The following is a 25909-nucleotide window of genomic DNA, read 5'->3' on the forward strand; positions in this document are numbered from 1 at the left end:
CCCTTTCGTGATAGAAACACTTAAACTAGAAATAAGAGGAAACTATCTCAATAAAATAAAGGTCATATATGTAAAGGCCACAGCGAACATCATATTCAGTGATGAAGCCTGAAAGCTCCTGTAAGATCAGAAACAAGACAAGGATGCCCACCTTTGCCACTTATATTCAGCATAGTATTGGAAGCCCCGTACTCTGCTTTGCTTAATTGCTCAGTCATATCCGACTCTTTGCGACCCCATGGACTGTAGCCCGCCCGGATCCTCTGTCCATGGCGATTCTCCAGGCGAGAATACTGGAGTGGGTTGCCATGCCCTCCTCCAGGAGATTTTCCAAACCCAGGGGTTGAACCCAGGTCTCCCGCATTGCAGTCAGATTCTTTACCATCTGAGCCTCCAGGGAAGCCCAAGAATCTGGAGTGGGAAGTCTATCCCTTCTCCAGGGGATCTTCCTGAACCCCAGGAGTTGAGGGGGGTCTCCTGTATTGCAGGCGGATTCTTTACCAGCTAAGCTGCCAGGGAAGCCCACTGGAAGCCCTAGTCTACAGCAATTAGGCAAGAAAAAGAAATAAAAGGTGTCTAAATTGGAGGAAAGATGTAAAATTATCTGTTCTTAGACAATGTGATCTTACATGTAGAAAACCCTAATGATTTCTGAAGTGGATTCAGCAAAGTGACAGGGCAGATATAAAATCAATACACAAACATTTCTAATTATCAGAGAAATGCAAATCAAAACTATAATGAGGCAATATCTCACACCAGTCAGAATGGCCATCATCAAAAAAATCTACAAACAATAAATGCTGGAGAGGGTGTGAGGAAAAGGAGACCCTCCTACATTGTTAGTAGGAATATAAACTGATACAGCCATTACGGAGAACAGTGTGGAGATTCCTTAAAAAACTAGGAATAAATCTACTATATGATCTAGCAAACCTACTACTGGGCATGTATCCTGAGAAACCCACAACTCTAAAACACACATGTATCCCAGTGTTTACGGCAGCACTATTTACAATAGCCAAGACATGGAAGCAACCTAGATGTCCATCAACAGATGAATGGATAAAGAAGATGTGGTACATATACACAATGGAATATCACTCAGCCATAAAAAGAGTGAATTTAAGTCAGTTCTAATGAGCTGGATGAACCTAGAGCCTGTTATATAGAATGAAGTAAGTCAGAAAGAGAAAACAAATATTGTATATTAATACACACATATGGAATCTAGAAAAATGGTACTGATGAACCTATTTGCAGGGAAGGAATGGAGACGCAGATGTAGAGAATGAACTTGTGGACACAGCGGGGGAAGGAGAGGGGGAGGTGAATGCAGAAACTAGCATCAACATGTGTACACCGTCATGTGTAAAATGGATAGCTGGTGAGAAGCTCCTGCATAACACAGAGTCCAGTCGGTGCTCTGTGACGATCTAGAGAGGCAGGTGGGGTGGGAGGCTCAGGGGAGAGGGGGTACGTGTGTAGCTGCAGCTGACTGCGTTGTGCAGTGGAAGCGAACAAGAGACTGTAAAACTTTTTTTTTAATCAATACACAAAAATTAGTTGCATTCCTATACACTAATGAGAAATAACCTACAAAGGAAATTAAGAAACAAATGCATTTATGATAGCATTAAAAAGAATAAAATACTTAGGAATAAACCTTACCAAGAAGATGAAAGACTTGCACATTGAAAATTACCAAATGTTGCTGAAACAAATTAAAAACACAAATAAATGGAAAGACATTCTGTGTTCACAGATTGGATGACTTACTATTTTTAAGATGTCAATACTACCCAAAATGATCTACAGATTTAATGCAATCTGTATTAAAATTCCAATGACAAGGAGTTCCCTGGAACTCAGGGTAAGGACACAGCGCTTTCACTTCAGGGGCCCAGGTTCCATCCCTGGTCAGGGAACTGAGATCCTACAAGCCACATGGCATGGCCATAAAAAAAAATCCAAATGACAGAAATAGTTTATTTAATATTTACTTATTTAGAATTTATTTAATATTATCAGCCTTCTCTGGTGGCTCAGATGGTAAAGAATCTGCCTGCAATGCAGGCGTCTCCACAAAGATGTGGAGAAAAGGGAACCCTCATGCACTGCTGCTGGGAATGTAGATTGGTACAGCCACTCTGGAAAAATTATGGAGAGTCCTCAAAAAGTTAAAAATAGAATTATCATGTGATCCAGCTATTCCACTCCTGGGTATTTATCCAAAGAAAACAAAAACACTAATTAGAAAAGATATGTTCACTGCAGCATTATTTACAATAGTCAGGAAAAGGAAGCAACCCAAGCACCCATCAGTAGATGAATGGATAAAGAAGATGTGGTATATATACACAAGGGAATATTAGTCATAAAAAAGGATGAAATCTTAACAGTTGTGGTGACATGCATGGGCCTAGAGGGTATTATGACAAGTGAAATAAGTCAGATAAAGATAAATACTGTATGACTTCACTTACATGTGAAATCTCTGAAACAAAACAAATGAGAAAACCAAACTAAACAGACACAGAGTTAGATACAGAGAACAAATAGGTAGTTGCCAGAGGGAAGTTGGGTGGAAGAAGAAAGAAATAGACGAGGGACATTAAGAGATACAAAGGTTCCAGATGCAAAATATATGAGCTACAAGTATGAAATGTACAGAGGGGAATATAGTTAATAACTATGTAGTATCTTTGTATGGTCACATATCATAACTAGATTCATCAGTGGTGATCATTCTGAAATTTATAGAATGTTAAATTACTAATTGTGTAACAGAAATTAACTAGTTTTACAGGTCAACTATATGTCAAAAACAAATTCATAGAAAAAGAGATCAGATTTGTGGTTACCACAGGCAGGGTTAGGGGGAACTGGATGAAAGCAGTCAAAAGGTACAAACTTCCAGTTATAAGTACTAGGGATGTAATGTATACCATGGTAAAGACAATTAACACTGCTGTATGGTATGTATGAAAGTTCTTAAGAGAATAATCCTAAGAGTTCATATCATACAATTTTTTTCCATTTCTTAAGTTTGTACCTATATGAGATGACAGATGTTCACTAAACTTACTGTGATAATACTTTCATTATGTATGTAAGTCAGATCATTATGCTATATACTTTAAACTTATGCAACGCTGTATGTCAACTATATCTCAATAAAACTGGAAGAAAAATAAATAAATGAAAATGGTTAAGACAGTAAAATTTGTTGCAGGTATTTTACTACAATTAAAAAAACAAAACACTGACAATATCAAATGCTGGTGAGGATATAGTACAACAGGAATGATCATTCATCGCCGGCAGAAATTTAAATGGTGCAGCCACTTGGAAAAGACTTTTCAGTAAAGTCTGTTGAAAAGAAACTCATATGACATAAAATGAACCACTAGCCATTTTAAAGTGCACAGTCAGTGGCATTTAGGACAGGGTATTGTGTGACCAGCACCTCTACCTAGTTCTGCACCTTCCACCACCAAGAGGCAGCTCCTACACAGGGGCTCCGCAGGCCCCCGGGGCCCCTGAGAGCCGCTAATCTGACTTTTGTCTCTGTGAACTGTCTAATCCAAGCATTTCACATAAGCAGAATCATATCATGTGACTGTGCGCTTGGTCGCTCGGTCATGTCTGACTCTTCGGAGTCCCTGGACTGTAGCCCGCCAGGTTCCTCTGTTCTTGGAATTCCCCAGGCAAGCATCCTGGAGTTGGTTGACATTTCCTACTTCAAGGGATCTTCCAACTCAGGGATCAAACCCCTTGTCTCCTGCATCTCCTATATTGGCAGGCAGACTCTTTACCAATAGCACCACCTAAGACTTATCCACGTTGCAGCATGTACCAGTACTTCACTCCTTTTTAAGGCTGAATACTATTCTGTTGTGTGTACAGACCACATCTTCATCTTTCATCAGCTGACAGACACTTGGGTTGCTTCTACCTGTCGGCTACTATAGCCAGTACAGTGAAGACCTTGTCTGTACAAGTCTTTGTTTGACTATTCGTGAAGGGTTATTTTCTTAATACCACATCCTCCACTGCCTTTAGATGAGTAAAAGCTAAGAAGATAAGTGAAGGCAGGGAGTAGAAATAAAATTAATATGTAAGGAGCAAATTATTAATATTGACTGTCTTGACTAATAGTAATAGTTAATATTTAAATTAATAATCTTTAAGAAGCACCTATATTTAACATCTTTATCTTACATATATTTATAATTCTAACATACTTTATCACCTCTGTTTTATAGATCAGGAAAGTGAGGCTCAGAACATTAAATAATTTGTTCACATTCACACAGCCAGTGAGGGTCAGCCAGCAATGAACCCTGAGTTTCCCAGACCCCACAATGACTTTCTGTTACCTCCCCCATCAAACTAGCAATGGAGGTGAGAGAATGGATAAGAGGTACACCACTATGACAAGTAACTCTCACCAAAACACTCACCTGGGTGAAGTCATTATGCAGAAGCTAACAGTTCAAAAACCCTGGTTTTACCCATAAACTCAGAGAAACAAAGAGGGGTGACGATGTGGTTTTCAGCATACATAGACAGCTCAGCAGGGTCACTCTGGACCCTTCCCCTCTGCTCATTCTCTGAAGGAACACAGTTGGTCCAGCCCCTACCGCCCACCAACCCAGTGGAAATGAACACAGGCACATCCCAGAATGGATGCAAGTAGGCACGTACCTGGGGCTGGATGCTCCGCACTCTCCCGGGAGAGCTCCTGCAGGCACTGGTCCCTCTCCACCCGCAGCACCTGCAGCACATCACACAGTCGAGGTGGGGTACCAACCTGAAAACCCAAAACCAAGAGTCCTTGTCAGCACCACAAAGCTGGCTCTAGCACGTAAGCCCTCGCTGTGAGCAAGAATGGGGCCAGACAACAGAGATTCCGAAGGAGGAAAACAGAATAGTGAATGTAGCAAAAAATAAGCAGACTTCTATCCCTTCTCCAGGGGATCTTCCTGACCCAGGAATCGAACCCGGGTGTCCTGCATTGCAGGTGGGTTCTTTACCAACTGAGCTATCAGGGAAGTCCCACAGATACAGAAACAAACTTGTAGTTACCAGCAGGAAGAGGGAACGGGAGAAGGACAAAATAGGGCCAGGGAGTAAGGGGCACAAATCGTTAGGTATAAAATAAGCTGCAAGGATATACTGTACAACACAGGGAATACAGCCCATATTTTATAATAACTATAAGTGGAGTATAACCTTCAAAAATTGTGACTCACCAATTGTATACATCTGTAACCTATATAATGTTATACATCAACCATACTTCAATAACAATAGACTTGTAAGAAAAAGTAATTTAAGCTATAGACTTTAATTAATGTATCAATATTAGTACACCAACCGTAACCAATGCACCACTTTAATGCAAAACATTAATAATGAGACACTGGAGGAGGGATTGAGGGGTATATGGTCATTCTTTGCACTTTCTGCACAATTTTTCTATAAACTTAGGTCCTCTCAACAAAATAAGTTCTATTAATTAAAAAAAATAACTGGGAGAAATCAGTTCACCTAATTTAAAGACTTGCTGCATAGCTATAGTAGTCAAAAGAACTTGGTATTAGCAGAAGAATAGGCAACAGTGTTGCAGTAATTGGACAGCTACAGATAACAAAACATACCTAACACTCTTACCTTATATAAAAATTACCTCAAAATAATGATGGACTTGAGTGCAAAAAACTCAACTAAAACTTTTAGAAAAAAGGACAGGAGAACATTTCCAAAATGCAGAGCAAGACAAAGATTATACTTGACACCAAAAGCAAGATCCATAAAAAGAAAAACTGATCAACTGGACTTTATCGAAACTAAAAACTTTTGCTCCATGAAAAACCATGTTAAGAGGATGAAAAGACAAGCTATAGACTAGGAGAAAATATATGTAATTAACAAATCAGGATTAATATCTAGAATATATAAAAAACATTCAAAACCCAATAGTAAGCAAATTTTAAAAATTTAACTAGAAGATAGGCAAAGTGCATGAAGAGACATTTCACAGAAGAAGATATACAGATGGCAAACAAGAACATGAAACGATGTTCAACATTATTAGCTATTAGGTAAATGCAAATTGAAATCGCAATGTGATATTACTATATGCTTATTAGAAGATCTAAAATAAAAAACCACAACAACGTTGGCAAGGCTGTGGTGAAACTAGGTCACTTGCATATTGCTGGTGGGATTGTAAAATGAGACAACCACTCTGGAAAACAAGTTGGCAGGGCCTTAAGAAAAGCTAAACATGCAACTATTAATATTACGTGATCCAACCATTGCACTCCTGGGCATTTATCCTGGAGAAGTGAAAGCTTATGTTCACACACACACACACACACACATACTTGTATACTAATATTTACAGCAGCTCTATTCCTAATACCTCAAAACTCAAACAATCCAGATGCCTTTCAATGTGTAAGTGGTGAACTATGGACCATCCACATTATGAAGTTCTGCATTTAGTCTCTCAGTCAGGTCCGACTCTTTGGGACCCCATGGACTGTAGCCCGTCAGGCTCCTCTGTCCCTGAGGATTCTCTAAGCAAGAATATGGAGTGGGGTTGCCATGCCCTCCTCCAAGGGAACCCAGGGATCAAACCCAGGTCTCCCACATCGCAGGAGGATTCTTTCACCATCTGAGCCGACAGGGAAACCCTCAGCAATAAAAAGGAGCAAAGTGGCGACACATGGACCAACCTACATGAATCTCCAGAGAAGCATGCTCAATGAAGAAAGCCAAGCCCAAACAGTTACAGTATGATTTCCTCTATACAATGTTCTTTTTTAGTTTAATTTTTATCTTATGTTGGAGTGTAGCTGATTTACAGTGCTGCGTGAGTTTCAGGTGTATAGCAAAGTGATTCTGTTACTCATATACACATATCCATTATTTTTCCGATTCTTTTCCCACACGGTTACCGCAGCACAGTGTTAAGTACAGTTCCCGGTGCCCCACAGTGGGTCCTCATTGATTATCTGTTTTATATACAGTAGTGTGCATATTTTAACCCCAAACTCTTACCTATCACCCCTACCGCCACCGCCATTTCCCCTCTGGTAGCCACAAGTTTGTTTTCTATGTCTGTGAGCCTGTTTCTGTCCTGTAAATACATTCACTTGTATCTTGTTTTAGATTCCACATCATTTACATAAATTCTTGCAGTGGTAAAATCACAGAGATTGAGACTTTAATGTGTCAGCTGAGAAGGAAAGCTGAGGGTTGGGGGGAGAAAGGCATGGCTGTAATGGTGCACCATGATGGGTTCGGGGTCGCAGACTTGTTCTGCACAGTGCCTGGATCAATGTCAGTATCATAGTTGGTCAGCCAAGCCCTAGCTCACTTGCAAACACCAAGAAAGAAAGAAACATGCGTTGCTACATGCCATTGAGTTTTTGTGATTGTTATGCAGCTTAGATGACTGGGTGGGGGTGGTGTTTCCTGAAAGTTGGTGGTGACGTGCATTCTTGGAGGTTGAAGAAAGGGGCATTCTAGCACAGAGAGCTCTTGTAAGCAATGGAGCAAGATGAGGAATGAGGGAACACCTACAGTGGGAATCCCCACCAAGAAAGGTTCAACTTCCTTCATGTTTTTCCCAGGACTATGGAAAAATATGTACTCATTTCACATGCTAGCAAGGTTATGCTCAAAATCTTTCAAGCTAGGCTTCAGCAGTCCATGAACCAAGAACTTCCAGATATACAAGCTGGGCTTAGAGAAGGCAGAGGAACCAGAGATCAAATTGCCAACATTCACTGGATCATGGAAAAAGCAAAGAAATTCCAGAAAAACATCTATTTCTGTTTCACTGACTACAATAAAGCCTTTGACTGTGTGGATCACAACAAACTGGAAAATATTTAGAGATGGGAATACCAGACCACCATACCAGTTTCCTGAGAAACCTACATGCAGGTCAAGAAGCAACTTAGAACTGGACATTCGGGAACAATAGACTGGTTCCAAATTGGGAAAGGAGTGCATCAAGGCTGTATATTGTCACCCTGCTTATTTTTAACTTCTATGCAGAGTATATCACTCACAATGCTGGGCTGAATGAATCACAAGCTGGAATCAAGATTTCAGGGAGAAATATCAACAATCTCAGATATGCAGGTGATGTCACTCTAATGACAGAAAGTGAAGAGGAACTAAAGAGCTTATTGATGAGGGTGAAAGAGGAGAATGAAAATGCTGGCTTAAAACTTAACATTCAAAAAACTAAGATCATGGCATCCAGTTCCATCACTTCATGGCAAATAGATGGGGAAAAAGCAAAAGTGGTGACAGATTTTGTTTTTTCTTAGGCTCCAAAATCATTGCAGATGGTGACTGTAGCCATGAAGTTAAAAGATCCTTGCTCCTTAGAAGGAAAGCTATGGCAATCCTAGACACTGTATTAAAAAGCAGAGACATCACTTTGCCAACAAAGGTCTGTCTAGTCAAAGCTATGGTTTTTGACTAGATGTGAGATGTGAGAATTGGACCATAATGAATGCTGAGCGCCAAAGGCTGGTGCCTCGAATTGTGGTGCTGGAGAAGATTCTTGAGAGTCCCTTGGACAGCAAGGAGGTCAAACAAGTCAACCCTAAAGGAAATCAACCCTGAATATTCATCAGAAGGACTGATGATGAAGCTCCAATGCTTTGGCCATCTGTCTGATTGGAAGAGTCGACTCACTGGAAAAGATCCTGATGCTGTGAAAGATTGCGGGAAGGAGGAGAAGGGGGTGACAGAAGATGAGATGGTTGAATAGCACCATTGACTCAATGGACATAAGCTTGAGCAAACTCCAGGAGATAGTGAAGGACAGGAAAGCCTGGCACGCTGCAGTCCATGGGGTCACAAAGAGTCAGATGTGACTTAGCGAGCAAACAACAATAATGGAAAAATAATCATTAGAGGATAGTTTAGCTTCTTTTAATTCTAAATTTCTTAAGTTGTAGCAAAATACACATACCATTTGCCATTTCAATCATGTTTAAGTGTACAATTCAGTGGTATTAAACGAAAAGTTGTACAGTGATCACTCCTATCCATTTCCAGGACTTCTACAGCCCAACAGAAACTCTGTACCAATTAAACAGCAACCTCTATGCTACTTTCTGACTCTGTGAATATGTCTGTTCTAGATACTTCATGTAAGTGGCATCATACAATATTTGCTCTTCTGTGTGTCATTTCACATCCATGTTGTAGCATCTGTTGGGATTTCATTCCTTTATATGGATGAACACTATTACATTGTATGAACAGACCACACTTTGTTCATCTACTCATCACTTGGGTGTTTCCACCTCTTGGCTATTGTGAATAATGCAGCCAAGAACAGAGGTGTACATGTATCTCTTTGAGTCCCTGCTTTCAATTCTTCTAGGTACATATCCAGAAGCGAAATGGCTGGATCATACGGTAATTCTATGTTTACTTTTTTAAGGGACCACCACACTGTTTTCCACATGAGCTTTACCATTTTACCTTCCTGCCAACAGTGCACAGAGTTCCAATTTCTCTACGTCCTCATCCTCAACCCTTATTCTTCTGTTTTAATAATATCTATTGTCCTGTGCTGTGCTGTGCTAAGTCATTTTAGTTGTGACTCTCTGTGACCCTATGGACTGTAGCCTGCCAGGCTCCTCTGTCCATGGGATTTTCCAGGCAAGAATACTGGAGTGGATTGCCTTTTCCTCCTCCGGGGGATCTTACCATCCCAGGGATCAAACCTGCGTCTTTTCCATCTCCTGCCTTGGCAGGCAGGTTCTTTACCACTAGCATAACCTGGCAAGCTCCAATATCTATCTTAGTGGGTGTGAAGTAGATCATTCCACATTTCGTTTACCCTTAATCCTTTCATTAAAACTGAATAAACCAAGTTTATTTTGTGTGATGGCATGTCAACTGCATAAACGTGTGCATCCAGTTTGTATGACAGCAACAGTCTTCTGTTGAAAGGGTTGAGTCTGCGGATGAGTCTGTGGCCTGCAGACAGTGGTGTCAGTGACAGAGTGGGGCGATCAGTGAGGCTGGGAGTGGCTGGGAAGATTGTGTTCATGGAGCAACAGCTTGTTAGATGCCTCAGAGGGAAAATGAAGGAGAAAAACCCCCTTATCATCTAAGTTTTCCTAGAGGAAAGAAGAAGCTGATATTTAGAAGTCAAATGTATGTATGCTTGTGCATGTTTCTATATAATCAATAAATTTAGAAATATTGGGAATTTCCTAGCAATCCAGTGCTTAGGACTCTGTGTTTTCACCGCCGAGGGCATGGGCAGGTTCAATCCCTAGTCAGAGATTGAACAAGCTGGACAGCACAGCCAAAAAAACCTTTTTAAGACAAAAACAGACTAAGCTCTATAGTTCACCCCTTGAAAATTTTCCTCTAAATTCACAGGAGAAACAAGTAAAGGTGAAAGTATTGCTAAAATTTATATAAAATACTCCTCAAAGCAAGAGCTATTAGTCTTGAAACGGTCCCTTTTAATAGTTTTTAAAAATCAAGTTTGGATAGGTACTTTTTTTTTCTTTAACTGTTCCTAGTACTAAAGTGCTTATAGTGAAAAACAGCAGTTCCCTTGCCTAACCTTTTCCTGCTCTCCAAAGAAGACCACTTTCCTTTTTTTTAGATGTACATTTTCATTTTATCTCTGTATTTCAAAATTATCTCATACTGTTATTTTTTGGTTTATCAATTTGAGACATTATCCAAAACTCTCTATTATGAAGAGCAAGATTTAGATGTTTTTAAACCTCCCTACATATACTTCCCTCCCCCCATATAATATATTGATATATCCTTCTCTTAATTTTTAGTTAAATGAATGGTCTGTATTTATAATGACTTACTTTGACTATGAAATATTGTTCACTGCTGAGTCTAGCCATGTAAAACGATTATGTCTCTTCTTGTACATTTTGTTTTTCCTGTAGTCAACAATTTACTTTGCGTTTTCATTTGATTAGTTTATCTAGGTAGATAGGGTTAATTTATCCAAATGCTCCAACAGCCCTGACAGACATTTATCAAGAGGTCTATTCTTTCTACCCCTGGAGCCCTCTCTCCCAGGGACCTCTGCCAGTGGGGCCTGACACCTGGCTGTGCTTTTAGGGGGCCTCTCCCCAGCCCACCACCCCCCCCCCAGTCACAGTTCCATTTCCTATATTCCCTGTCTTTTTCTTGGCTTTGCTTCCTTGTTCTTCAGAAGCACATTCTACAGTAACTTCCTGAGAAAGCACATATAAGGAGGTCAACTTTTGAATCTTTTCAGGAGTGAAAAAGCTTTTATTCACCTGCTGCTGTTGCTAAGTCACTTCAGTCATGTCCAACTCTGTGGGACCCCATAGACAGCAGCCCACCAGGCTCCCCTGTCCCCGGGATTCTCCAGGCAAGAACACTGGAGTGGGTTACCATTTCCTTCTCCAATGCATAAAAGTGAAAAGTGAACGTGAAGTCGCTCAGTCGTGTCCAACTCCTAGCAACCCCATGGACTGCAGCCTACCAGGCTCCTCCATCCATGGGATTTTCCAGACAAGAGTACTGGAGTGGGTTGCCATTGCCTTCTCCAATGAAAAACTACTGAATTCCAAAGGAAGGGAAGAAACTCAACACACTTTGCTTGTCAACTGCCCATCTGAGACTGGAAAGGAATAGTTTCACAGGGGAAAAAAGAGAGATACTATTCTAGTTTACACAGTAAGAAATAAAGAGGGAACTCAATCCTACAACCAGTTCCAAACCCAGAATGTCATCTAATACTTACTGGGTCCCTAGGATGCCCTGCAATCGAAGATGAGTGGACACGGATCTTATTGCTGCAGCTCACAGGCTCCACGGGGTCCAGAGGCGCCTGTGCGGGAGCATGCGGGGAAGGTAGTGGCCAGGTCACCACAGACCACAAGCAGTGGCAGGAAACCCCTGGGAGGCACTGCACCGCGTAGGTGTGATGACATCCCCTTGGCAGAGGGGAGGCGCGCAGATGGGACAGGGGCAGCGTGGCTCCTGCGTCTGCTCTGGGTACCTCAATAACTCCAACAGCAGGGAAAGCAAGGACCAGAGGTGTGAGCTGGGCAGCAGCTGAAGCGAGGTGAGCACGGTTAAGGTTGGACTTATGTCACATTAAGGTGGCCAAGGAAACTCACATGGGAAGAGGGAGCAGCGTAACAAGAGCAAGAGCCAGAGACAGTGCCTGAGACAGTGCCCCGCACAGGCTGGGAAGACGAGCAGAAGGAGGAGCCACGCGAAAGGAGGGGTCACACAAGATGAAGGGCCCATGTGACACGGGGAAGCCACGAAAGAGGGGAAACCTCGCTTGAGGCGCAACGGGAACCGTGAGCCTGTGAAAGGCAGATGCCCAGGTGAGGAAGAGGGGGAGGGACAGAGTGTCCCAGCACCCAGTGTCTCTAAGAGGCTGGAGTCCCATGGGTGCCCTGCCCACCTTGCCCAGAACACTCAGGATGTGTGCTCACTGCCTTGATGTCATTAGTCATAACGTCCAACCTCTCATCAACCATGTGGTCCCCTTGGGTGGGACAGAGATCACGCCGTGTCTAGGGAACGTGGGACAACGCAGGGCCTGTTGAGACTGATGCGAGTGGGGAACGGGTGGGAGCCAGGGTGCTGCAGGCTGAGGAACGGACAGAGGTGGAGGCAGGGATCATAAATGCATCTTCCCCCCGGCCATGAGCGGTAGCGGAGGAACCATGGCCAGAGCTGTAGAATTCCTCTGCCACTTGGCTGGGTGGGCTTGGGCAGGTTGACCAGCTGATGGAAAACTCAGTCAAGAGGAGGAGGTAAAGGCTACCTCTGTGTCATCTCAGGACAAAAGCCACTGAGAGGTCAGGAGCAGGGGGCCGGAGCAAAGCCTCTATTCCAGTCAGGTGTGTTGCAGACTGAATATCTGGGTCCCTCAAAGAATACATTGACTCCCTAACCTCTGGTGTGGCTAGACAGTGCCCAGAAGGAGTTCATTAAGGTCAAATGACGTCACAGGGTGGGGCCCAAATCTGATAGGATTAAGGTCCTTACAAGAGATATCAGTGAACTCACTCTCTCGGAAGTCAGAGGAAAGGTGAGCAGCAGGCAGCCAACCATGATCTGGGATACCCAGCCTCCAGGCTTACAAGAAGAAACATTTCTACTGTTCAAGCCCCGCAGTCTGCACTGCTCTGCCACGGCACGACATTAAAGGAAGGGCAAGAGGCCAGGAACAGGAGGGCACAACTTAGATTCATTTATGAGGGCAAGAGGCTGCTCAGGGATGCTCATTCTCCGACTCTCGGGATATGGGAGGTAAACCCATCTATTGAAAATGAAAGGATGGGGTAAGGTCAGAAATCTCAGAAGACTCCAAGGGGATCCTCGGGGAGCCAAGAGAGAGGGAAGTTGATGTCGGGCATGCGGTGATTCTGGAGAAGACTGGAAAACTCGGGAATCCTGGCAGCACAACCAGCAGGAGATGACCCACCAGGGAGGTCCCTTCCCCAGACACCCCCTTGGACTCTCTCAGACATGGAATATTGAAGCTGAGTGGGCCCCAAGAGATCCCTGCTTTCTCATATCCTCATGAATACTTACATACTCTGTCATGTAAGCAAGTAGATAGAATCTGAGTGTTGTGGGTCTTACCTTGGGCTGCAGGCTGTTCCAGAGCCCGAGCAAAGGTCAGTGGTGACCTCAGCTTGCTAAGGGCAGGGATGCAGGGGCCAAACCAGGGGCCACTCCGGGGGCAGAGCTCTAATCCTGGTTGTGGAGTCTGGGCTTTCAACAACGGGTGCCAGGAAGAGATCTGTGCCCTCCAGTGCCAAGGGAGGGGATTTGGGGGACAGGAGGGGAGCTCTGTAGCAACTCCTAAAGGGGGAGCCAAAGTCTAAAGGACTCCCCTAAACAGTGTGGGAAGCATCTCTCCTGTTTGTTTGAATTTGTGGCCCCAAGCTCATCTCTGGCCACCCTCAGTAAAATGCTGTGTGTAATTCTGTATTTGGTTTGTCTTTTATAAAGTGATTAGATTAAACTGTAGTTATTGTCATTTTGTGGTTTGGGAGAGATTTCATGACAGTGCCTTGGGAGCCAGAAACCAGATCGGCCTCTCTTTGGAAGCAGATGCACGTGCTGGTTAAGAACAGATGGGTTTGGGTCCTTACACCATCATGTCCAGCTGGGTGACTTGACCAACGGTTTCACCTCTTTCTGACTCTCAGTTTCTTCACATGCACAGTGGGGATGATGACTGTTGGTGAGAGAAGTCACGTAATGCCAGGCACAGCTTAGCAGAGTATCTGGTGTGAAGGAGACACTCAGTGAGGGAAGCCTTCACCATCATCATCATCATCATCATCATGGTCATCAGTCACATGAATTTTAGGAATAGCAAAAACTCAAAAAAGAAATCCACAATACTACCTCGGAATATTGTTCAGGGATACAAAGCTCCCAGTGACTTTTCTCTAACAGGCATCAGTAGCCAGATCCTCTGGTGACCTTGCAGGCCTTCCTAAAATTCTGCTCACCCAGCTTGTCAACCTCTGGGTCCAGATGCAGTCCAGAAAGGGGTGGGGACCACCACATGCCAGAGCCCCTCCTTAGAGTTTTTGTGTTTCTGAGCCATCAACCGAGAAGAAATGAAGAGGGACACGGGGGAGTGGGAAGGGAGAGTGGAGAAGCCAAAGGAACCCATGCCCTACAGAGGTCTCATCCGGAGATGGGTTTTCACTGGTACACCTGCTTCTGTGTCCAGCTCAGATTCCCTGTCACCAACCCCACTATCCTGAATCCAACATCCAGTGATACCTATTACGAAACTTGTTCACACATTTCCCCTGAGACATAATAACTTTTAAGGCAGTAGTTCTCAACCAGGGCAGTTTTGCTCCCAGAGGACAGTTGGCAATGTCTGGAGACACTTTCTGTTGGCACAACTTGGAGAGGAGATACAATGCACTGGACACCCCCACCCCCTGCTCCCCTCTCTCTAACCACTATCTCCACCCTCTCGCCTCCCACGCCAGGGGAGGGCCTGGCTCTTGTCCCAGCATCCCTTGTGGAAAGCTCAGATTTAATATCCAGAATTACAGTGTCAAAGTTAAGAAACCCTGCTTGAAGGAAAAAGTAGCCCCTTGTGCCCCACTTAATTCACTCAGGTTCTCAGGTGGGCAGTTGGCCAGACGCCCTGGATTTAAAAGCCCACCCCGAGAGACTGCACCTTTGCCTCGCACGTTTATGTACAATTTTGTAAGCAATGATCACTTGTAAGATGTCATTCTTCACTACCTGTTGTTATATGAAAGTGCCCCAGCTGAGGGCAGCCACTATGGATAGCACCATCACTTCACCCATTCATTCAGCCCACACACACGTCATTGACTCTTTCTTCTGATACGACAAGTTCTAAGGATAAAGGATGAGTGCAACCAAGTCTCAAGGTTCAAGCTCTAAGTGAACATATTGGGGAAGACGGGAAGGACAGGTGCCCTGGGAAATAATGACGATACTGTTCCAGGTAAAAATCCTCATGAGAGACATGGGCGGGGACAGGAAGGGGAGGTGAGGCCAGAGTTTCTCATGAGGGTCTCAAAAACCTGCCCCACCAGCCATCAGCACTTTTTGGTCCACTTTCAAGGGACCCTCCCTACATCTCTCTGTATGGAAAGATGGGGAGTTGGGGAGAGTAGTAATAAGCAATTTGGCCTTAGTGATCCCCCACCACCACCAATTAGGAAGATGCCTGTGATTTCCCTCAAGAGGAAGCACAGAATGAATACGGAATTGTTTGAACGCCCGTCAGTTTCAAGATCAAAAGCCTGACCACTCAAATAGAAAAAAAGCCGGGTTCCATAGGCTGGGAAATCCTCCAACCGAAGCAGAGCAATTCCATCCCTATTTGTTGAAGGAGTTCTCTGCCAAGAAGTGTGAACCTCAGATCTGGATAAGCCCATAAAATCACCAGAGAGCCAAGACTTACACACAGGAAACCACCTGGCAGGAACATAAAGTGGTCTGTGAGTAGATGAAGATGAGAGCAAAGACAAGCGACAACCTGGACAGAGCCCTGGGCAGTTGAGAATGGCAAGATCTGGGCTCCAGTCCCAGAGCTGCCACAAACTTACTGATAAGGAGCAGGTCCCTGCCCTCTGTGGGTACCAGTTTGCTCCCCGGTAAAAGGAGGAAAGTGGACCAGGGCATAATAAAGCATCCTTCCAAGGCACACGGAAGACCTGAACCAAGGGAAGGTTCTCATTTTCCCCTGGGTTTAGTCCTAAGATGACGCTGGAGGTTAAAATGTACTTTGAACCTTAGTCCTGAAGACCCAGCCACTTGGTGATTTCTTCTGACAACCGCAGTGTTACTGCAGATACTTAAAAAGGAGGCTGGCGGAAGGCGGGATGGGGGTGCGGGTGAGGTCACCAAGGGGGCTGCCTCCCAGCTCTGGGCACCAAATAACAACACACTTGGAGGCTGAATTTGGCTTTGAACTGTCCCCATGTCTCAGGTGGCATTTCCCCAAAGTGGGAGCTTAGACTTGCCAGCAGGTGCTATTGTCCTAGCACCTTCCAACTGCAGCGCTGAGGACAGGAGGCTCCAAGTTATTAACACCAGGGAGCTGCACAGGAGAGCCGCAAAGCCCACCCTGGATACTATAGGAGATGTGCCTCCTGGTGTCAACACTCCACCAGCTCCGGAAGCAGGTCTTTCCTACAGCCAACCAGGAGAGGACCACTGGAGGGCCACTGACAGGTTTGCAGGAAGGGTTTGCCCAGGAGAGAGACTTCAGGCTCAGAATTGAGTTCCCAAGGGCTTTCCCTGGGGAGTTTCTTGGGACTGAGGCTGTGGGGTCCTGTTTGGAATGCTGGTGGAAAGGGGAAGTTCTGGAATCTGTGCGCCCCTTCCACACCGCTCCTTCTCCCCACTGGGCGCAGCCGCCCTCTTTCACAAACCCCACAGGCAGAAGCCAGGACTCCCTGGAGTTTCTGAAAAAGCAACATAAGCCACTCACTCTGCTGCCTTCACTTTTCTTGGCCAGTTCCTCCCCGGACCTGGTTTGGGGAGACCAGCTGCTCCCAGAAGTCCTCAGACCCACGACATTGCGGAGCCAAACCCACAAGACCAAAGCTGCAAACGCCCGCATTACAGCCCCGGCAGTTACGGCCAAAGCTCTCGGAGGTCTCCCCATCCGCAGCCGCTGTCCGTGCAAATGGCAAGGCTCTGGGGCAGACAGATTGGGTTCCAGCTATCTATTCTCGGGGCAAGATTTTTGGTCTTTCCAAGTCTCGCTTTCCTTGTCCGCCAAGTGAGGGTGAAAATAGCAACTTCGAAAGTCGAAGATGAGGTTTCAAGGCAATACTGCAGGCAAAGTGCCCGCACACAAAAGCCACGGCCAGGAGCGGCTCCCGAATTTCCGCCCAGGAGCGCCCGGGTTGCGTGAAGGGCAAGGCGGGTTATCTCAGCGCTGCCTGCGCCCGGGCACATACAGATTTTATTTTGGAGGAGAGGACCCTCCGGAGAGGAGAGGACCCTCCGGAGAGGAGCAGACAAAAATCTTAGTTGTGGGGAAAGGACGGGGAGGAACGCCTCCCACTGCCCAGCAGACGATCTGGGGGGCCCCCTCCACCCCTCACCCCCAGGGGGGGTCCCGCAGAAGGGCTCGTACTCACCGCGTGCGCGGCGCAGGCGAGCAGCAGCAGCCCGGGCAGTGGCGGCAGGCGGGGGCGCATGGTGCCGCGTGCGCTCCCCTGGCGCCCCGACGGCCGCCTGCCCGCGCGCACCGCCGCTCAGGACTCAGCGCTCCCTGCCGCCTCCCGGACCCCGGCTGGCCGCCGCGCCCAGGGGAGCCATGGCCCCACCCGCGGCGGGCCCGGGACTGCGCCTCCTCTGACCGCGTGGCCCCGCACCACGCCGCCCCGCCGGTTGATAAGGACGCGGCGCGGCGTGCGCTCCTCCACCCACCCCGGCAGGCTGGCCGGCGGGCGGGGGCCAGTGCGGAGGCCGGCTGCGGAGGAGGTGGAGGGAGGACGCGAGACCTAGAGCGGCTCCCGCAGGCGAGGCTCGGCAGGCCCCACTGCCACACCCCCGCGGACTGAAACAGCCCTCCCCGAGGTCCGGGTCAGCGCCGCCACCGCTGCGCTGCGTGAGGATGGGCAGGAGGCCACCTTTTGGAACCTCAGCCTTCTCATCCGAACAGTACATCTAATAATGCCCACCTTCTGGGTGAAAAGTTTGTACTAGTGCCCTGTGACCCAGCCGGTGCTCGCTAAATCCCTATGGCACTGTTCTGGGGGGCATCTGCTCCATTTCCGATTTTCACTTCTTTTTTTCTTTCTTATTAGATATTTACACTCCTTCCAGAAAGTTGCACACACATGAGCTCCATCACACCGAGAAGCCTTTGATGATCAGGTGAGACCAAGGAGGACCATCGGCGCGCCCCGGCGTTTGGGGCTGTGCTGGAGCTTTCCTGCTTTCTGGTTCCCCGGGGAGCTAGTTCAGTATCAGGCAGGTGTGCCCGGGAGCTGCTCATCCTGAGTGTGAGGGCTCAGATCTCCTTGTTTAGTCGCTCAACAGCTTGCGACGCCATGGACCGTAGCCCATCTGGCTCCTCAGTTCATGGGATTCTCCAAGCAAGAATACTGGCAAGGGTCGCCATTTCCTTCTTCATCGGATCTCCTGAAGGTTGGCTTTTGGCCTCTCAGTACAGTACAAGGCACCCTCAGAGGGTTTTGTAGACCCAGTTCTTTTCTTTTTCTGCTCTGGTTCGCTTTCCTTCTGTGTCTCCTTCTATCTGGATCTTTTTCTCAGGCACTTGAAGTCCATCAGCTCATTGATGTCTTCCCTCCCTCACCCTCTTCCCCACACATGGAAGTGAAGTGCGCGCTACCTGATTGCTGTCTTTGGCGTAAGGACTGGCATGAGATTCTGTGCATGTGTGTACGTGCACACACACAAACACACACTCACCCTTTCCTTTCATAGCGTTCCCACCAGAGGGCCTGTAACTGGACTGCCCCGGCCCGGGCTGTCGTTGGAAGTCAAGGTTCTGACTGCCTTGATCAAGCGTGGTCAGTGGCAGGAGGTGGTTTCTCCGCTCTGGTCCACAAATATAAACCACATTCTCTGAGACCATTATCACCGACAAAAGTGATATTGGGTCCCACAGTCTTCCTCGTATTTCTCAATCGGTTCAAGATTCAGGCTGGAAAAATGTTATGAACTAGTTTCTCTGACATCCTAAATGTGCATTAGAAAAAGTGCATGCAGTAAGGATATGCCATTTTTACTATATAGACTTTCGTGTTGCATGAATAGTTTCTGTAATGACTGGATGTATTGCCTTTTTGATGGAAAGACAAAAAAAGAAAATAATGCAAAAGGCAATCTGCGTTCTATACCAGAGCCTTGTGATCACCAGTGAAAAAAGCAAAATGACATTTATTCCGGGCAATTCAATCAATTTCTGGCCTGTGGAAAACCATTGTTCCTTAGGTAGGAGGCTCTCTCTCTCAGAGTATTGAGAAAAGGATCTGAGATGCTCTGTTGGGAAGTCACGGATGCTGTCAGTGGCTTTGTAGAACCTGCCTGAGAACACAATTTCAGAGGGTGAAAGGAAGCATGTGGGGAACTAACCATGTATTTAATACCCACCATGTGCTGGGGAGTTTTTAAATAATTGGGTGTATCATCATAGTTAATCCTCCAAGACTGTCTGAGAGACACTGACTTTCCTTGATGAATCAGATGGGAACTTGAGGCTTGGGGAAGGTAACCATTTGCCTCCACAATGCAGCCAACAAGGGCTGGGCCTGGATTGAACCCAGGACTGAGTCCAAAGCCCAGGCCCATGTCCTTTGCATGGCACTAGAACGTCTCTCAATCCTGAAGATGACTTTCTTACTCTCAGTGTTTCCAAAGCTCTTTTCCATGCAGCATTTCATTTGATCCTTGAAACAGCTCCATGGGGTCTGTAGAACCAGCAATCAGGGGCTGCAGGAGAGGGAGATTCCATTGCTCACATGGTTTCATTGACAGTTTAATGAGAAGGTGCCATGCAGAGGTGTGGGTGGGGCTCAGCGAACCAGCAGGGGACATGCGGGTGTCCGGGGCAGCAGCAGTAGGCCTGGTCAGACTCCTCTGCGCCTCTTCTGCTTTGACCTTGGCCCCATCTGTCTTTGGCCTGCCTCAGCAAGACTCCTGCCATGGGTTAGTGAGAATCTTCCCCCTTGATATCCCGTCAGGTTCCTTGTCTCCCACCTTTGATGTCTAATCCAGTCCTGCCTTCAGCAAGAGGGGTGTTAAGTCAGCTTAGCAGAAATCTCCCTGTCTTGTTGTCTCCTCTTAGTCATCATCCATCCACGGCCACCCTCATCCTGCTCCATAGCTACGAATCCCCTTTATTTCTTGTTATATTCTGAGTTGAGCCCTGGTTCTCTCCCCTATTGCAACACCCCTATTGTAACAGTCTTGAATGAAGGTTTCTTTACCATTTTAGTAAGTGTCAGGATAATTTTCCTTTAACAAGGAACAAAGAGAGAAAGCAGTGTCTCCTGAAGCAGGCAAGAGTTACCCTTGGGAGTGGAGCCACCCACAGGATCTTAACCAGAGGGGAATGCAGCCTCTGTCAAAACCGCGGTCTGGGACTTCCCTGGTGTTCTAGTGGTTAAGACTCTGTGTTTCCACTGCAGGGGGTGCAGGTTCCATCCCTGGTTTAGGAACCAAGATCCCACATGCTGCATAGCACAACCAAAAACAGACAAATGGAAAAACTGTCAGGTGTTGGGATAAATACCCTGACCTTTTTTCTGCCCTCTGAATCTCCTGGCTATGTCTTCCATTGTCTGAACCCAACCCAAAGCCAGAGACAAGACCGACAGATTGGGGAGAAACTGTCCATAGCATTTCTCTATGTCCATAGAGTTTACCCTCCCTCCTGGGTGGAGAAGGCAGAAAAGAGATTTGAGAGGGATGAGGCAAAAGGAGAATAACCCCACTAGGATATATCATTCTACCCATTTAACAGATGAAGAAACCTGAACAGATGAAGATGGGTGAGGCCTGAAATGCAGATCACACAGGATTGTTTGCACTGAAACTCTGGTCTCTTGATTCCCAGCCTGAGTTCTCCATCACGCTTATGTCCGTTACACCTGAAACTGGTGATGGAAAATCAGAGCAATGATTTACTATCACTTCATAGTCCTGGGGGCTGGCTGGGCTTGGCCGACAGTTCCCTGGTTTAGCACATCTCACGTGGTGGCAGTCAGACAGTCACCCGGAGACATGCTCGCTTGGATGACTGGGGCTGGGCTTGCTCCACGTGGCCCCAGCTCCAGGCAGCTTCGGGGTGCCTGGGCTTCTTAAACTGTGATCCCAAAGGTGTTTGTCCTAAGAGAGAGCAGGTGGAAGGTGTGCCGTGATCTATGACTCAGCCTCAAGGGCATACAGTTCTGCTTCTGCTTTTTGTTGTCCAGATAATCATAAAAGCCAGTCCTGGTTTTAGGGGGGGCAACACAGACTCTGCCTCTTGAGGGAGAGTAGGGAGATCCCGGAGGAGCACGTGAGCCCCTAGGACCAGCAGCGCTAGTACTGATACCAGTACCGTTAGCGGGGCTGTGGGGAGACACTTTATGTCCACCCTCTAAAGTCATTATAACTCCCAGGAGCAACAGAAAGGGGTGTCTGTTTGACTTTGATGCTTTTCCAGGTCTTGAGCCTCATTCTTTTCTCCAAGTTACACTGGAGAGGTAGGTGTAGTGGGGCATAGGAAACTAAGTCATGACTACCCCGAACACTCTAAGTCATGTTCTCACAACAGTAACTTAAAAGTTACCGTGAAATTTTAATTCAAAAAGATAATGCACCCTAATGCTCACAGCAACACACAGTCACAATAGCTAAGATGTGAGAGCATCCTAAGTGTCCATCGACAAAGGATTGGATAAAGAAGGTATGGTATATATACACAACGGAATATTACTCAGCCATAAAAAGAATGAAATAATGCCATTTGCAGAAACATGGATGAACCTAGAGATTATCATGATAAGTGAAATAAGTCAAACAGAGAAAGACAAATATCATATGATATCACTATATGTGGAATCTAACAAAATGAAACAAATGAACTTATTTACAAAACAGAAACAAGACTCACAGACCCAGAGATCAAATTTAAGATTACTAAAAGGGAAGAGGGGTGGTGGAGGGATAAATTAGGAGTTTGGGGTTAGCAAATACAAACTACTATATATATGTACATATATATGTTTATATATATGCAACTGAATCTCCTTATATACACTTGCAACTGTTTAATAACACAACATTGTAAATCAACTATCAGTTCGGTTCAGTCGCTCAGTCATGTCTAACTCTTTGCGACCCCATGGACTGCAGCATGCCAGGCTTCCCTGTCCATCACCAACTCCCAGAGCTTGCTCAAGCTCATGTCCATCAAGCTGGTGATGCCATCCAACCATCTCATCCTCTGTCGTCCCCTTCTCCTCCTGCCTTCAATCTTTCCCAGCATCAGGGTCTTCCCTATGAGTCAGTTCTCCACATCAAGTGGCCAAAGTATTGAAGCTTCAGCTTCAGCATCAGTCCTTCCAATGAATATTCAGGACTATACTTCAATAAAAAATTTTAAGTTACCCTGAGGATGGGAGATCATGTATTTGGTTCCAGGGTAACTTGTTCTCTACTGCTGCATACAGATAGTCTTTATCACCCCAGGGAGGCAGAATATATGGCTAAATACTGAATGTTAGCCAAAAGATGCCACTTTGGCATAAGTACTGTTTTGAGCCAAAGGCAACTGAGAACCAGCAGGTACAGGACAAGCTCTTCACCTTCCCAGAGATGCCAAAACGTAAAGTACAAAAGCGCCCCGTTGTATAGGAGACTTTTAAGAAATGGAAATTTCCTTTACAAAAGGACTCATTTATACAGGAGAGGAGAGGAAGAGAACCGCTCTTTTCACCTGCGAGAGTCTAATCTGCACAGCAGGACACAAGAGGAGCCCTTTTACCATCCAGCTCCCCCATCTCCTTCCCAGCTCGCCTCCCCCACCCAGAAGCCCCCAAACCACTTCTCCTTTGTTAGCCTAAGACTGTTTGGAAACCTGTCATCTGCTGCCTCCTGGACTCTGGTTTCCTTGTGAAATTTTGTGCCTATCTGGGCAATTAAAACTTTTTATCTTGTTAATCTGTCTTGTCAGATTGATTTCAGGCTTCAGTCATTGAACCTGGGAGGGGAGAAAGAATAAGATTTCTCCTCCCCCACCCCCCCACCAAAATGAAATATAAAAATTTCCCTAGTGTCAGAAAGAAAGCTTTTCTTCTCTCCCTTTCCCTTCAGCATTTCCCTTAGAAAACTTATAAATCTCCTCTGTCTCCGAGATGTATGTAAATCTTTATAAAAGCTAAATAAGCCTCTTGCCAGTTTTGCATCCCAGGACCACCTTTCTTTCTTTCTTTTTTTTTCAGGACCATCTTTCTTGAACATCTTGAAACCTTCTCTTTGAAACGTGATTGTCCAGGAGAATGGTGCCCTCTCTTCCAAATACTGTGGGAGTTCAGCCTACATGCTTAACTCCAAGTTGTAATTTTCCAGCTTGTCAAAAAGATTAGAGAAGTTTTGTTTTTCCTTTGGTAAAGACAATTAGCATGTGTGTGATGGATTGTGTCTGTCTGGCTGAAAGGGTAAGATTTCTACTTGTCTTTGCCTTCAGAAGCCAGTGATGTACATCAGAGTCTGGTTTCATGTGCACTCAATAAAAACACTGATTTATTAGTTTCTTCATGTTGTGGAGAAGGGTTACCTGGTTGGCTGGAGACATTGTTAACTACTTCAACAAGAAATTAGAATATATATATATATAAATCTCCTGCATGTTTTCAATAGCAGCAAACACTTGGAGAAAGTAATTAAGCACATCCATTCTGTGCTTATTTATTGAGCAGCTGGTCTGTTTCAGGTGCTATGCCAGACCCATACAGGCCTGTGAAAATTGCTTGCATGAAGCCCTGTGATTGCACGCCTCCCAGGAGGCCCAGAAAGACAACCGAGGTGGTCAAGACTTCAGAAGTTCACCCAAGCACACATTTAACAAACCTACTGGTTGACTGAAGTAAGAGACCATAGAATGTATGGTTGTTGTTAGTCCCTTAGCTGTGTCCGTATGTGTGGTAGGTATGGTCTACTGGGACAAATTCTATGGGAGCCTGTACTCAGGGACCAGAGTAAGCCTTGAGGGTTAATGTATTAGGCCGAGTCCTTCAGTCATCAGTTTTGTAGGTAAATTATCAATACATTTGGATATTGATGATTTCACAAGGTTCAACCTGTGGTTGTATATGGTCAGCCACCATTACCTCTTCTTTTGAGACAAAGAGCTCCCTTATCCATCCCCACTCTCAGACCATGTGGTTTGGGTGGGGCCTTCACCACCAACAGCTCAGGTGTGAGCACATGACCCAGACCCAGGCAGGGAGAGTCACCCCCACCAACGGACCCCAGTGAATGGTTGGCAGATGGGCACACCACTGAAGCGGGGCCCCTAGGAGTGGCACCAGCAAAACCTACATGATGGCAGATGATGCTGAAGCCCACGGCATGATGGCAGACTTTCAAATGTTGTGAAGAGATCCAAGCACAGAGAAACCATCCTGCTGTGCATGCATGCAGCCGTGACGGGAGCCTCGATGGATAGACAGATATGCAGACAGATAAATAGATACATAGATAGATAGGCAGACAGATAAATATTATAGATAGATAGACAGGTAGCTGGGGAGAGACATGAACAGATAGGCAGATAGAGAGCTACATAGACAGACAGATAATTTTCATTAATTTTTAAAATTTTATTGAAATATAGTTGACATATTCTGTTCATCTCTGCTATACAACAAAGTGACTCAGTTTCTTTTCCATATTCTTCTCCATTTTGGTTTGTCACAGGATATTGAGTGTAGTTCTCTTAGATGGATACTTTTTTAAAATGTTTCTTTAAACTTTGAATTCTTTTCTGCCACTTGTAACAAAAAGAGCCCTGCATGGACTTATGGAAGCTACCCAGGGATGTGATGCCTGAGTTGCAAAGACTGCTTTGGGGGCGGGGCTGAGGGTGGGATGAGAGGGTGAGAAGTTGACTATGCCTGGGGGTCCAGGTTTAAGCCTTCCTTAATGACGGCACCTATGAAACGAACTTGCTCTGCCCCTTCAGCTGCTCAATAAACCAAACAAAAAGGTCTGTTCCCTTCTGCGTGTGAGCTCTTCTGAGAGTCAAGCTAATGCATTATTGATGAGCCATAAATAATGGGGCCAGCATGATTTCCTATTCAGTGCTGAAGTACAAAGGTATAACACTGACTTTTTAATGAGGTTTTTATGACTCAGGTTCACTGTTTACTCTGGAAATGGGGGCTGGCTTTTTCAAGAAAGCTGTTTTTACTTTACTTTTGTTTTGCTCCTCCATTTGTCAGCATCCTTTTAAATATTTGTATGAAATATTAGCATTAAAACAGATCAAATAAAAGAGAGCAAATAAAACCACATCTGAAAGACAGTGTTGCTAATGCTCTTCAAGCCTTATCTTCACTGGATGGAATAAAGAAAGGTCAGGTACACCCTGGCCTCCCAGAGGCTTCCCCACTTTTCTGCCTACTAAGGCAGTTTGGCTTGGCACACAGAAAAAAAATGTTGGCCACAGACAAAATTGGATTCAAATCCTGACTTAGTCATCAATTAGCTGGGTGACCTTGGGCAAGTTACTTGAGCACTTTAAGCCTCAATTTCCTCATTTGTATCATGGAAAAAATAATACCAATCTTTCAGCATTGCCATGAGGTTGAAAATAGTTCAGCACAATTAAATTGTC

At 45.5% G+C, this 25909-nt stretch overlaps 1 protein-coding gene across 1 annotated transcript in view; it reads right to left on the reverse strand.

The window, feature by feature from the left end:
* The window catches only part of SCTR (secretin receptor), a 67351-nt gene extending 49551 nt beyond the window's left edge, over nucleotides 1-17800 (reverse strand). The window contains exons 1-2 of the mRNA XM_070476315.1: nucleotides 17694-17800; nucleotides 4711-4816 (exon numbers count right to left, since the gene is read on the reverse strand). Of these exons, the coding sequence (XP_070332416.1) occupies nucleotides 4711-4816; nucleotides 17694-17753 (166 nt within the window). The 5' untranslated portion in view covers nucleotides 17754-17800. The remainder of the gene's footprint in view (nucleotides 1-4710; nucleotides 4817-17693) is intronic.
* Nucleotides 17801-25909: the final 8109 nt, after the last annotated feature.

The sequence above is a fragment of the Odocoileus virginianus genome, chromosome 13 (genome assembly GCF_023699985.2).
Source record: "Odocoileus virginianus isolate 20LAN1187 ecotype Illinois chromosome 13, Ovbor_1.2, whole genome shotgun sequence".
NCBI classification, from domain to species: Eukaryota; Metazoa; Chordata; class Mammalia; order Artiodactyla; family Cervidae; genus Odocoileus; species Odocoileus virginianus.